A 13,884-nucleotide genomic window follows, 5' to 3' on the forward strand; every position below is an offset into this window, starting at 1 on the left:
AACTAAAGAATTGGACGTTAGGTGTATACGTGGAGAAACCATGTTACCTGTTGGTGCGGCCACCAGTCCTCCTCGTGTCCACCATGTTGCAGAGGAGGTCGCGCCGGGAGACTCCTGCAGGTGCGGTGTCGGAGCAGTGGCACGGGAAGCTCCTGCAGGTGCGGTGTCGGAGCAGAACGAGACTCTCCCGTCAGGAAGCAGGAAACTGTAGACGGGGCAGCAGTCGCACCGAGAAGCCGGCGCTCCCCAAAAACTTAATTCCCCGCCTACCCGTGCAGGTACGCTTGACGGAGGAAGTTCCGGAGGCCTGCTACCGAAGCTCCCTGTGCGCGCAGGGAACTCCGGTCGGAGATGCAGACGAACAGGTCAGCGCTCAGATGTTGCGGAGAGGAGGAAGAGGAAGAAGTCTCGCACTGCCGGACAGGAGCGCCCCCCCCCCCCCCCCCCCCCCCTATAGCCGCGCAGTTCCCCATCTATCCGTTAGGCCCTGTCGGGGGAATGAATGGGCTCTGTTCAGAACACTACCACCAATCCACCATTCATCATGATATTGCCAGTAATTGCCATGAACCAACATTGACCGATTTTTTATGATGAATGAAAAACCCAACCATATTCATGTATTCCTTACTCATATCTATATGCTATCACTGCCATCTAAACACAGTTATGGATGGCGGTATTGCAGTATTACATGATGAATAGCTCAGTAGAAAAAACAGGTCAAGTACAATAGCAAAAGAAGATTCAACTTAACGGTAGTATGATGCTGGTGGTGGCGGTTGGCTAGTTCCGGGTGTGCCTCGTGACTGATTTTCATGCTGAGGCGGCATCTGCTGCGAAGCGTGCAACTGTTGTGGCAGAGCACCAGGAGGGGCACCGGTTGGGGTGTTAGGGAACCCCCCTGATGCTGCATACTGTGGCGGAGCAGTGGATGGGGTATTAGGGAAGCCCCCTGACGTTGCATACTGCGGTGGAGTGGTGAATGGGGTATTAGGGAAGCCCCCTGATGTTGCATACTGCGATGGAGATGAGTACATCTGGCCTGGATATGTTCCTGGGGCTGGGGGATACACTGAGTTGCCGGGATTCCAGTTCGGCACTTGTCCATTGGCATTGTGGCTTTGAGCAGGGGCACCGGGTGGGGCATATGCCCCAGCTGCTTGAAGGTTACCTTGCCACCCAGAGGATGTAGCTTGTACACCAGGTGGTTGCAGCACCCCTTGGATTATGCCAGCTGGAATTGTATAATCTCTGCTCTTGTCACCATGTGCCTGAAAGATGAAGGGAACATAACTTCATATGTCGGGCATATCAATAAAAAAGGGGCGTCCTGTATTATAACTGAGGGTTCTGTGAAGGGGTTATATGTATCATCTTCTAGAAGGTTTTTTTATGACCAAATAACACTAAACAAAATGCACCTATTATACCTTCACATTCAGATCAGTATGACGAGAGTATGACAGGTGAAGCTTACAGTAGCCACCATCATAGATGCAATGCCCTTCCAATGCTTCCTTCGCTACAGCAGCTGTATTTACATCTAAAGTGTAGGGAAAGACTTAATCAGATTCAGATGAATAATTTCTATACAGAAGCACATGAAAAATGGAATAATCAGCTGCATGTTTAGTCAGAAAGTCATTGCTACTATAAGCAGATTAATCAAGGACTCCAGGGTCTCAGGAGATGCCAATGGCATCCTAAAGATGTGAAAGCCTCTTGTTTCATTAAAAAAAAAACTGGACCTGCGAGGGTATGACCACCCCAGGCATTGCATTAAGAAGAAGACCTTCTCACGCAGGCCCAGAAAACCCCTGAACCCCTGCCCCACCCTTACACAGCGGCACCATCGCCCTATGAGACCGGGCCGGTCCTTAGACCTGCGCTTTGGCGTGGGATAGACGAGGGGATTTTTTTAACCCCAGCCTGAAATTCGCTCCCACGGGGAGTCGAACCCACAGGAAAACCACTTTCACATTGGGTTTTGGCAAAACATCATCTGATAAGGAAAAACAAAGTTTTTGGGTGGAGATCTAAGTACTTCACAGGTGGCAGATGGTAAACCATTACTGCAAAAGGGAAGTAAGATGTTCAACGTATCAAGGGGAAATTTGTTAATTTTTCAGACAAGGAGATCAAACCGCTAGTTCAAATCCTAGTGATTTTTTCAAACAAGGTAAAACCGAGTTTCATTACCAAAGCAACAAAATTACAAAGTTCACAAGTTCAGTCATTAACCTCCCATCACCAGCTTGATCACCAATTGATCAGCTGGCATTGGCCCTTCCGAACACAACAAGCAAGATAGCAAAACAAACAAAGTCCGCCAGCAAACACCACCCCAACTACGGCTACTTAAACATCTTCCGGTAAAGCTTAGGGTACGTTTGGTTTCTTTGACAAGTACTGTGTTGCCTGGTTGAGTCAGAAATCGAAGATACATGGCCGTTTGGTTGCTGGGCGAGGTTTCCTTGGAACCTGGAGCTAGCAAGCTTTTTGCTTGCTTTCACAGGTGAGCGAATTTGTCTCGCCGGTATTGGCAAGGTAAGCTTGCCCAGGCTGGCCAGGTCAGGCTACGCTCGCTCGGGAACCAAACATACCCTTAGGGGCCGTTTGGATCCCTTCATTTTGGAGGAATTGAAATCTACATAATGGATTAGGCTATTTGGCTTGGAATTTGGCATTCCATAACATTCCCAAGCTCACAAATAAGCCTATCTCAAATTCATAGGGTGGGAGATGGAAATGGATTCTATAGATCACTATGCTATAATTCTATTCTCCAACTTATAGCACACTCTTCAACTCACTTTCCTACAATAGATATGCAACATATAAGTATGTCCCTTGTATGCCTAACAATAAATATACAAATATATTCCATATATAACTATATTAGCTTAATTAATCTATGCCTAAATTGTAATTATTATAATGAATTCAATTCCAAGGATCCAAACGGGCCCTTAGTGATTTAAAGCCTGGAATGATCAATTTCTAGACGCATACCAGGGTACTGAATCAAAGCTTGTGTTCCCCCATTCTTCTCAAAAATAGCAATTTTCTGGACTGTACCAAATGACGAGAACACCTGTAGTTTCATTATCATAGTTAGCACAGATAAAAGAGAAAACAACAAAATTTTAAGCATGTTTTAAAATTGTCTTCACAATCTGACTTACAGTATGGAGAACGTCTACAGTAACAGCATATTGCATATTCTCAATTGATGCAAGAAGAACATTGCCTTGAGCCTCCACTTTCCTTCCGTCAGCTCCAACAGCAGGCTGTGCCAGCACATCAAAAGAAAAAACAGCATGTTCATATAAAATAGCAAAACAAGCAAATTTGAAATACTAGAATGCCCATGGTCTTCTGAAAAAGTAAATACCTGTAATGTACCATCCATGGCAGAATAATTAACTGGAAGATACGGATTATTATAATCCCTGCAAGATAACAATAAAAGCAATTTTAAACAATGGTGGAGTGAAACAAAAGCATGTCTCCAACAATATAACTAGAGTTATTTTGCATACTTGCACGAATAAAATGGTAAGATTGGAACAGGAGAAACATATGACAAGAAGTTATGTCCTAGCACGACAAGTCCAAACATTCAGGTCTTAAAAAAAAGACCAAAGGGGCAAGCAATGTTTCGGACAAATTATCTCAGGGTTCGTAGAAAAATGAAAACCCAAGTGATAATATGGGCATACGACAACCAATAAGATTTCAACGAGAATCTCACCCTAATACTATCTAAGTCAAGCAATTTCTTTTAAAGAAGAATGGGCATGAACTTCAGGAGTTGAAGGAGCAACCGGACAAGTAGTTCTTTCGATACTGGATGAGAAAATTGCAGGAACAAGGGAGTAGGAACAAACTTCGTGGTGAACATTGTAGAGTTCTGATTTGTTTTGCACTTTTGCAGTTTGAAGAGTACATGGGCATTGATCATTAGTCAAACTGAGGCAATGGCTAAGTCATCAGGTTCTGTACATTAACAGTAAAAAGGAAACCAAGAACCTTGTCACTGTGCTTCTATGATTTAGTGATTTATCAACACACGTCACTTTTAGTGCAAAAGTAAAAAAACACAACTGCTGTATTTCTAACGCAGGCTATTAGAACCTCACAAAGCAGGTCATATGCCTTCAACATGAAAATTCAATGACATATTATTCTACAGTTTCTAAACATGCTAAGATGGGCATCTTATAATCTCATGCAATTTGATGTCCATAACCTCTTGTGTTGCTTATGAGTCATGTTATGGTACTTATACTTTTTTTACGAGGGTTATGGTATTTATATTGAGAACTGATCAGGCAAGAACATAAAGCAGTGAATGGTCAAATAACTTAAAGAGGACATGGGACAAAAGGATGGATCTTCCATCAGAAATAATAATGAATAACTAACTCCATGAAAACAAATTATGGGCATTACCTGCTGCGGTTTGACTGAAACTTGATGTTCAAATCCTGATGTGCAGAAAAGGAAATTCGCAGGCAGCAGGATGTCACATGCTCTGGAAGCAAGTAACTACGATAAAGATCCAAAGAAAAATTCAGTTTATAACAAGCATAAGAAAGTACAACAAACAACAAAAAATGGATAACACAAGGAAAGACCACAGCATGTCACCTTGGGATGCTCCTTCCATCTAAGGCGTCTCTAGCAGCTGAAGCAGTGGCTGCATCAGTGTACTGGATCAATGCCTGCCAGAGAGAATAAGATGAGGCTCTTGATGTTCATTTCAAAATTACTACATATCTGAAGCATGTAACTTTACCCTGACCTGAAAACCTGCAGCCTTTTCAAAGGTGGCTATTTTATGAACATACCCAAAAGCCGAGAAAACCTGAAAGGAATACAAAAAAAGGATCATACATAGGAGGTAAGGGGAAGATTGTTTTAGGAAATGCATACCAATCTCATGGCACATGTAAAAGACTCTGCAGTACAGCACACAGTGATAGCACATAATATTTGATAATAAAAATAAACATCATTTCCAAACAAAGGATATAAACACTTGAAACTTATCCCTCACCCAAACAAAAAAGGGGAAGGGTCAGCGAGCGAGAAGCAATGAATGAAATTCAACGTGCTGTTAAAATAAAAAGGCAGAAATGTATAATATCACCAAACAATGATCTAAAAATAAGCACCATAGAGATACTTATGGTCTAAAGGTTTGGAATTTAACCTTTCATCAGTAACTTGGATAAACAGGAGGTGCCCTACACCGGAGATAAGCTCGTTGATGGGGTATACTTAGAAAGTTGCATCCTCAAGATGAGACATGAGAGTTCATAAGAACTTTGAATGTACTAGTTAGAAGATAGAGGCAGCAAAACAAACATGGTATCTCTCCAATTGCAGGTGTTGATAACGACATTTTCTCCAGCTAACATGGGCCTGCTGATTCATGCAGAATATGTTACTACGAGATGAACATCTATGTAAAATCTTTGATTTACAAGGATCAGGTCAGGTAGACTCCCTTGGATTCCTTCAGTCAATGGCAATCAAGAAAGTAACAGGCATACTTGAGGTTTGTCATTACCATACTAACACAACCATCTAAGTACTTTAGAAAACAGGAAAAGAAAGGATTTTAGAACTCACCATATGGATCACATCAATGGTGACATCACTAGCTTGAACACCCTCCATAGTAACAAGCAAGACATTTCCAGCCGTCTCTCCAGGACTCTTGTTGTTAATTATTTCTTGCCTATTTGAATACTGAATGTAAACAGTCTTGCCTCGGATTTGTGCTGGTTCTGAAGATGATGCAAAGTAAGAAACCATCGAGATTGCCTGATTAACATCAGTCTGCAAAGGAAATTAATTTCGCATAAGTAATCTTGCCATGAGCATTTGGCACTAAACCAGTAGCATTTCGCATAAGTGATTTGATTTCGAGCAAGGGAGCTTCCGAGTTACGCCAAATCTACAGCCCCCACTACTATACTCCCCCTCCACCCAAACGCGCACACACACACACACAAATGAATGAAAGGTTCTACCAGCCATATAAATTCACTCAATCCTGGCAGAGCATCCTACCATAAACACAAAAATAAAGAGTGCCACATGTATCTCCAGTATGAACAGCCAAATCACCCGCCAGAATAGATTGGTCCACTGAACACAACATTTTTTTTTGCGAGGAATGGTCCAGTCAAAACAACATATTTATGCAGCTTCAAGAATTGATCTATCCACTCAAACAGGTTTGATCAAGTCTATGCAACTCAACACAACATAATTGTGCAGCTTCCAAGAATTGATCGGTCCACTCAAAACAGGTTTGATCAAGTGTGAATACGAAGGAATCTTCGCTGACTCCTGCAAGATCTAACCCAAATCCAGAGCGCTGACAAAATTCCAATACCACGCAGGTTAAACATAGCTAGATCAACTGCTGACCAAATCAATTTCATGTGCCACGCACGAAACCACACAGAACATCCAGCGGCGCGCCCGCCCCGAATCCCCGGCCGGATCGCGGATGATATCGATGGGGTAGGGTAAAGACGGAGGGAGTGAGGGACGGGGGAAGGACTTACGAACTCGACGAAGGCCTGGTTGCGGTTGGCGCCGACGCCGCTCTTGGTGTTGACGATGCGGCCGAAGGGCTTGCAGAGCTCGACGAGCTCCTCTTCCGCGCACTCCCACGGAAGGTTCCGCAGGTGCAGCACCTTGGACGGCGTCTGCGTGTAGCGGAACTGCTGCCCCCCACCGCCGCCCGACGACATCTCGCCTGGTTGGCGGAGGGGCGGGGGCGGAGGCGGAGGCGGAGGCGGAGGCGGAGAAGCCGAATGGTAGGGTTTCGGCGTTTCCCGCTGGGGCGGAGCCGCGGAAGGGTACGTCGGAGGAGCCGAGGAGCTAGCGGTTCTGGCCTTCTGGGTGTGGATACTCTCAGGGCCTTCGAATGCTTTTGCTTGTAAAAATCTCGTTGACCGAGAGATTTTATATTAGGAGACAAGCCCAGTGAGCGAACAGTACTCTTCAGTGTAGCTATTTAGCGAAGGTTTCACCAAAAATAAAACTTGTCAGTGAAAATAAGTTAACTTTGCCTATAAAAAAAGAACTTGTCAGTGCTCGGACGTCTGATCCATGCGCCAACGTCTGAACGTTGCCCGCATAGGGACGGAGAGCGCATGGTGCGTCGGGATCGCGAGCGAGCGCACCAGCAGCGGCCAGAGGTCGCCCACGGACGTCACCTGCACTGCTCCGGATGTCGCCCACGCTACCCCGAACATCGTCCGCGCCGCCCTTCGTTTCCCACACGTATCCCATGTGCAACACCTGATCTACTTTTAAAACATCCGGATGAAACAGTTGCAACATACAAAAATAAAAAGATAAATAAAATACTTGAAACAAAGCATCACAAACACTTGCGAAACGCGTGAGAAATATTTAAAAACCATTACAAACATATACAAAATACAGATGAAGCACCTACAAACATACGTATGAAACACTGAAACGTATGCTTGCAACATCCAGACAAAAAAAAACGATTACAACATACGTCTGAAAACAGATAAAACATTTTGAACAAACGCTTGCAACATGCATCTGAAACACTTGCAATATCCCCCGATCTACTTTTGCAACATCAAAATGGAACAATTACAACATACATCTGAAACATCTGAAACAATTAAAACATACATATGCAACATAGGGGAGAGGAAGGTCGGTGCCGGTCCATTCCAGCCGTCGGGGTCGGAGCCGGCAGCGAGGGCGGCGCGCGAGCACCACCGCCACCACATGCGGGCGCACTAGCACCAACGGCGCACGGGCACCAGTGCCGCCAGCACCGGTCTGGCTTGGGCGGGCGGGCGACGCGCGTGGTGGGAGGGGGCGAGAAGCGCTTGCGACGGGGTCGAGCGAGCGGCACCGGATGGGGTGCGTGGTAGCAGCGAGCCGGAGTGTAAGTGCAATCAAACCTTAATTGTGTGTGTTGATGATAATGACCACACAATTAGAGAACTAATAAGATTTATCGAGATGACAAGCAGGGAATTTATATTCGAGGATGCTACACGAAACGGAGGAGCCCCCAATTACGAATGTAGATGGCTTCAAACTCAAATAAGGTTTAAATTCTTTTATATATTGAATTTGAGTATAGAAAAAGTCGTACTATAAAGGGGGCACAATGCTTAAGCTAATATGTGCTACCAAGTGCTCAAACAACCACATGCATCCTCATATTCACAACCAAGACAATCTACCTTCACTATTACCCTTGCTGTCTTGCGGGGTGCGAGCTCCGACTCGCCTGACCCCTTGAAAGCGGGCTCCGATTCGCTCGACCCTTTGGTCGCGGGCTCCGGCTTGCCCGACCCTAAGGTCGTGGGCTCTAGCTAACCCGACCCTTTGGTCGAGGTCTCGTCTCACCCGACCTCTTGGGTGCAGTGTCCGTTGAGGGCTAGGAGTATATTTACATTTCCTTTCTTCCCCAACGGCTATCTGCGATTTAAGTGACCGTTGGGGGCTGGGGGGTATATATATCTTTTCCCTTTCTTCCCAATGGTAACGAACAAACGAACCAACTCTGCTCTCTTCTTCCTCACTTCAGAACGTTTAAAACAGAGCAGGAGCTCTCTTTCTCTCACTCTATTGTTGACCTCAAGCTCTCAAGCAAATTCATTGATTTTCCCATCAATTCTTGAGGGATAAGGGTCCAAAACTTGATTAGAGAGCAGCTCCATTGATTCCCAAATTCTAAAGAGCACTTGGTTCATGTCTTAGCTAGTGATTGTATTTGTTACTCTTAGAGCTTGGCTTCTAGCCGGCTAGAGTGTCGCCCTATGCTTGCTAACTTGTGTGGTAGCCCTGGGAGGTTTGTAACCACCTCTTGCAACAAGTAAAATCACCCCTCATTTCAAGAGTTCACTCTCTTGACTTGAGAATGAGGTAGGGTTGTAAATCCCTAAGCCTTAGTGGTATACCTCAACAACGTAGACTTAGGCAAGCCTTGGTGGCGAGCTGAACCATGGGATAAATCCTTGTGTCATCTTATGCTTGTGTTGCTACACTTATGTTCTTATTGTTGTTGAGGTGATTTCTAGAGTTTGAGACCGACCTACTTGTGTGTGGTGCTCCCACCACTTTTTAGCTATCGATCTGTGATCTACAACCCTGCAGGAAGCTAAGAAATTTACCCGATCTAAATTTCGTTGGGTAGATTTTGAACTATGAACTAATCTCTCCTGCAGGTGCGATAATGTCACAGGTGAATTTGACTTTGGTTTGAGTTGAATTTTTACAGGTCTATTCACAACCCTCTAGGCGTACCAGAGATTCTACAAGTGGTATCAGAGCAGGTTTACCTCGTGTGCGCTTCACCACGTGAGGTATGAAGCCCAAGGGAGGATCCGGTGTTGTGAAGCCTATCAACGTTGATCCGAAGAACGTTGGGCTGCATGACACCAACAGTAGTGAGCTTAGCGCCTCTACAGCGAGCAACTCCACGTTCTCGTAGCTAGAGACAACCGATGCCGAAAAAGCTCAAAATAAAGAAGAAAGAAGAAGAAGGACATCTAGAAAAGAGAAAAGAGAAGCAAGAGAGAAGAAGAAGGAGCAGCAGCGATTAGAAGAGAAAAAAAACAAGAAAAGAAGAAAGAAATAGAGAAGCGAGAAGAAAAAGAAGAGAAGCAAGAAAGAAGAAGGAATAAGAAGCAAAAGTGTCCAATGCATCTTCAAGTGAGCTATCTAGCAGCTCCGAAGATAGTGATGATGATGAGTCCTACCAAGTGCATAGCAAGAAGGACAAGAAAGAAAAGGGCAAGAAGAATGACAACAACAAATATGCTGTCATATCCTTTAACTATTCTTCTATGTCTATGACTAACCATGATCGCAAGTCTTTCATTAATGTACCCGTGGGCAAGTTACCTCATTTCAATGGGACTAACTTTACTAGATGGAAGCACTTGATGAGAGCCTATCTTATAGGTCTTCATCCTAGCATTTGAGAGCTTGTTTGCAATGGATTTGAGCCACTTGTTGATCTCAAGAATCCAACCATGGAAGAAATGAGAATCATCTATCTCAATGATCAAGCTACTAGTGTGCTACTTAGCGCCTTGGATGGTGATGAGTATAATAGAGTGATTGGTGTGGATGTTGCCAAGCAAATTTGGGATACTTTGCATCTTGCATATGAAGGGGTTGACAAAGTGAGAAAGGCAAGAATTGATTTGTTGATGTCCAAGCTCAACTGATTTGCTATCTTGGATGGAGAAGGGCCACAAGAGATGTTTGATAGGTTGATAACAATAGTAGGCAAGATTAGAGGCTATGGTTGTGATGAGCTAGATGATCATAAAGTTGTCAAGATTATGTTGGAAGCTTATTCACCTAGAAATAAGACCGTAGTCACTCTAATTAGAGACAAGAAGAAGTTTGAGTACTTCACACCAAATGATGTACTTGGGAGGATCTTGACCTTTGACATGCAAAGAGAAGAAGCAAATGAGAGGAAGAAACTTAGAGAATTGCAAGCAAAGTTAGAGGGCATCTAGATCAAAGATGTACCTCTCAATACCAACAAATCAAGCAAGCAAGGCTCTACAAGCAAGTCTAAGATCAACCAACAAGCTTCAACTAGCAAGCCCAAAGCAAGTAAGCAAGTTCAAAAAAGAGTAGAGACCACATCATCTTCAAGTGAAAGTGAAAGTGAAAATGATGATGATCAATATAAGAAAGTTGATGATGTTGCTCTCTTTATGAAGAGGTATCACAAAGGGTTGAAGAAGCAAGGGTACAAGGTAGTAAAGAGGAAGTGTCCAAACAAGAAGAAGAGGACATGCTATAATTGTGGAAGCACCGATCACTTCATTACCAAGTGCCCACATGAGATTAAGAAGAACAAGCATAAGAAAGAGGAGGACAAGGCCGACAGGAGAAAGAGCAAGAAAAACATGAGAGAAGCTCACATTGGTCATGAACAAGATTTATCTATTGAAAACTCAAGTGAAGAAGATGATAAAGTTACAACCATTGCTATCCATGAGCCATCTTCTTCACCAACATGTCCGATGATGACTACTACTTCCCTCACATTTGTCTTATGGCAAAGGGTGAGAAGTTAAAATCTAAATCCAAGGCTAAAGCTCCTCCACCTCCATCTCCTAGTGATATCTCTAATAGTGATATTAGTGATAGCTCTAGTGATGATGAATCTAGTGATGAAGAAATAAATATAATAACTAAAAATTTGGATGGAAAGACCAAATTAGTCATCACTAAGCTAATAGAGGATTTAGAGAGTGTCTAAGCCGAGCTAGGATCTAGAGAAGAGACTCTTATCCAACAAGAGGATCTCTACATTGCTAGCAAAAAAGCTCTTACATTAGAGAGAAGTGAGGTGAAATCCTTGCGCAAGGCCTTGGCCAAAGAACAAGGGGACCATGCTATCACAAAGAAAGAAAATATTGCTCTCAAGAAAAAGTATTGTGACTTAGATGAAAAGCACAAAGAACTTGAGCTGCAATATGACATTCTTTGGGATAGCAACTCACATCCCTCTAAGGCAAAGGATGCCTCTAATACCTCCACTAGTCAAGGTTGTGGAAAATGTTATAATATTGATTTGAATGCTTATTCCACTAACCTTGCAAACATAGAGGCAATGAGAAAAGAAATTGCTAGACTCAATGAGATCATTGGCAAGGGCTGCTTGAGTGGTAAGGCTCAAGTAAGTGATAAGAAGGCAAATAATTCAAAAGTGTCTCAATTCAAGCAAGGGAGACAACCCTCAATTAAGCATGGGCTTGGGCACACTGCAGGAGCCAAGATAAATGGAAGAAAGATCATAAATTGCTATGGGTGTGTCAAGTTTGAGAGGAAGGAAAGAGTTGATACAGATCAGCCTGCACAGACAGCGACAATGCCGCAGTCTAGAGCGGCAGTGCCATAGTGAAGGTCGGCTATGTCGCTCCCTACAAAAATAGGAAGGCTACCAATTCTGATCCTGATCAAACTAAGCCCAATAAGAAGGTGTCCCAGCAGAAACAAGTTTAGTAGAAGCCAAAGGAATCAGTGTGGGGCACTATGAAAAGTATGCCTACCAACCAAAGTTTCAACCACCTCGACAAAGCTTGACTTCGTGTTTTGTTTTAAGGAATAACAGCAGTGGAAAAGTGGTTGCCAAATATGTTGGAAAGGAAGCCAACACATATAGAAATACTTCTAGTTGGGTTCCTAAATTTCTTATGACTAACATGCAAGGCCCCAAGTCAAATTGGGGGCCTAAATTAAGCAACTAAATTTATTTTGCAGGCATACTCCTCCGATGGGTCAAGTTGAGTGCTTGATAGTGGATGTACAAATCATATGACCAGAGAAAGGAGTATGTTCTCATCATATACCCTGAAGATGGACTTAAATGAAAATATTCTCTTTGGAGACAACTCTAAGGGGGATATGATTGGTCTCAGTAAAGTTGCTATAACCCTTGAGCATTTAATTATAAATGTTTTACATGTTGATTCGTTAGGTTATAATTTGTTGTCCGTCTCTCAATTATGCGAGATGGATTTCAACTGTCTCTTTATGGATAAAGGTGTGGAAATCTTTAGAAGGGAGGATTCCTCTATTGTCTTTATGGGTCTTTTAAAGAACAAGCTTTACCTAGTTGATTTCAACAAAAGTAAGGCTAATCTTGAGACTTATTTAGTGGCAAAATCTAGCATGGGGTGGCTTTGACATTGCCGACTAGCTCATGTTGGGATGAGGAACTTGGCAAAACTTCAAAAGGATGAACACATCCTTGGGCTAACAAATGTTCACTTTGAGAAAGATAGGATATGTAGCGCTTGTCAAGCTAGAAAACAAGTTGGTGTACATCACCTGCCAAAGAGCATGATGACCACGACGCAACCATTGGAGCTCATACACATAGATCTCTTTGAACCGGTCGCCTACCTAAGTATTGGGGGTAACAAATATGGTCTTGTTATTATTGATGATTATTCCCATTTCACTTGGGTATTTTTCTTGTTTGATAAGTGTCAAGTTAGAGACAAGGTGAAGACTTTTGTTAGAAGATCTCAAAAGGAGTTTAGTCTCCCCATCAAGAAAATGAGAAGCGATAATGGGACCGAATTTAAGAACATCCAAGTTGAGGAGTTTCTTGATGAAGAGGGCATCAAGCATGAGTTTTCAACTCTATACACCCCCAACAAAATGGTATAGTAGAGAGAAAGAACCGTACACTAATTGACATGGCAAGGACAATGCTAGATGAGTACAAGACGCCGGACTTCTTTTGGTGCGAAGTCATCAACACCGCTTGCCATGCCATCAACCGCCTCTACCTACACAAGAAGTTGAAGAAAATTTCATATGAGCTTCTAACTGGTAACAAACCAAAGGTGTCCTACTTTAGAGTGTTTGGGTGCAAGTGCTTCATACTTAATAAGAAACCCAAAACTTCTAAGTTTGTATCTAAAGTTGATGAATGTTTTTGTCTTGGTTATGGATCAAATGAGCATGCCTATTGTGTTTTCAACAAAACCTCCAGGAGAGTTGAAATAGCGGTAGACGTGATATTTGATGAATCTAATGGCTCTCAAGTGGAGCAAGTTGATTCAAGTATTGTAGGAAAGTAGGATCCACCATGTGAAGCAATCAAACAATTGACTATTGGTGATATAAGACCACAAGAAGACAAAGTCACTGAAGTGGAGGTCCCTCAAGCTGCTAATGAACAAAGTTCTGCTGATGTACCTGATGCCGAGGGAGAGCAGACCCCTGCTACAAATCAGTAGAGCGGTAGTGCCACAGTCCCTCTAACAGCAGCAGCAAGTCCAACTCCGATTCAAGAACAGAACCTACAAC

General features: G+C 43.3%; 1 protein-coding gene across 2 annotated transcripts; it reads right to left on the reverse strand.

Annotated features, from left to right (window-relative positions):
* Window positions 1-560: 560 nt before the first annotated feature.
* On the reverse strand, window positions 561-6,950 carry LOC136530775 (polypyrimidine tract-binding protein homolog 1-like). 2 transcript variants are annotated; one of them, XM_066523505.1, is made up of 10 exons: window positions 6,591-6,950; window positions 5,644-5,853; window positions 4,811-4,873; window positions 4,657-4,730; window positions 4,459-4,554; window positions 3,398-3,455; window positions 3,189-3,293; window positions 3,016-3,097; window positions 1,434-1,546; window positions 561-1,274 (listed from the first exon to the last, which is right to left on the reverse strand). In XM_066523505.1, exons 1-10 carry the CDS (start codon window positions 6,777-6,779, stop codon window positions 753-755), a joined length of 1,512 nt encoding a protein of 503 aa, XP_066379602.1. In that variant the 5' UTR covers window positions 6,780-6,950; the 3' UTR covers window positions 561-752. The 2 variants fall into 2 exon arrangements, with proteins under 2 accessions (XP_066379602.1, XP_066379605.1); XM_066523508.1 differs by having other exon boundaries at window positions 1,131-1,274; window positions 1,481-1,546.
* Between the last annotated feature and the right edge of the window lie 6,934 nt (window positions 6,951-13,884).

Source organism: Miscanthus floridulus, chromosome 2 (assembly GCF_019320115.1).
Source record: "Miscanthus floridulus cultivar M001 chromosome 2, ASM1932011v1, whole genome shotgun sequence".
NCBI classification, from domain to species: domain Eukaryota; kingdom Viridiplantae; phylum Streptophyta; class Magnoliopsida; order Poales; family Poaceae; genus Miscanthus; species Miscanthus floridulus.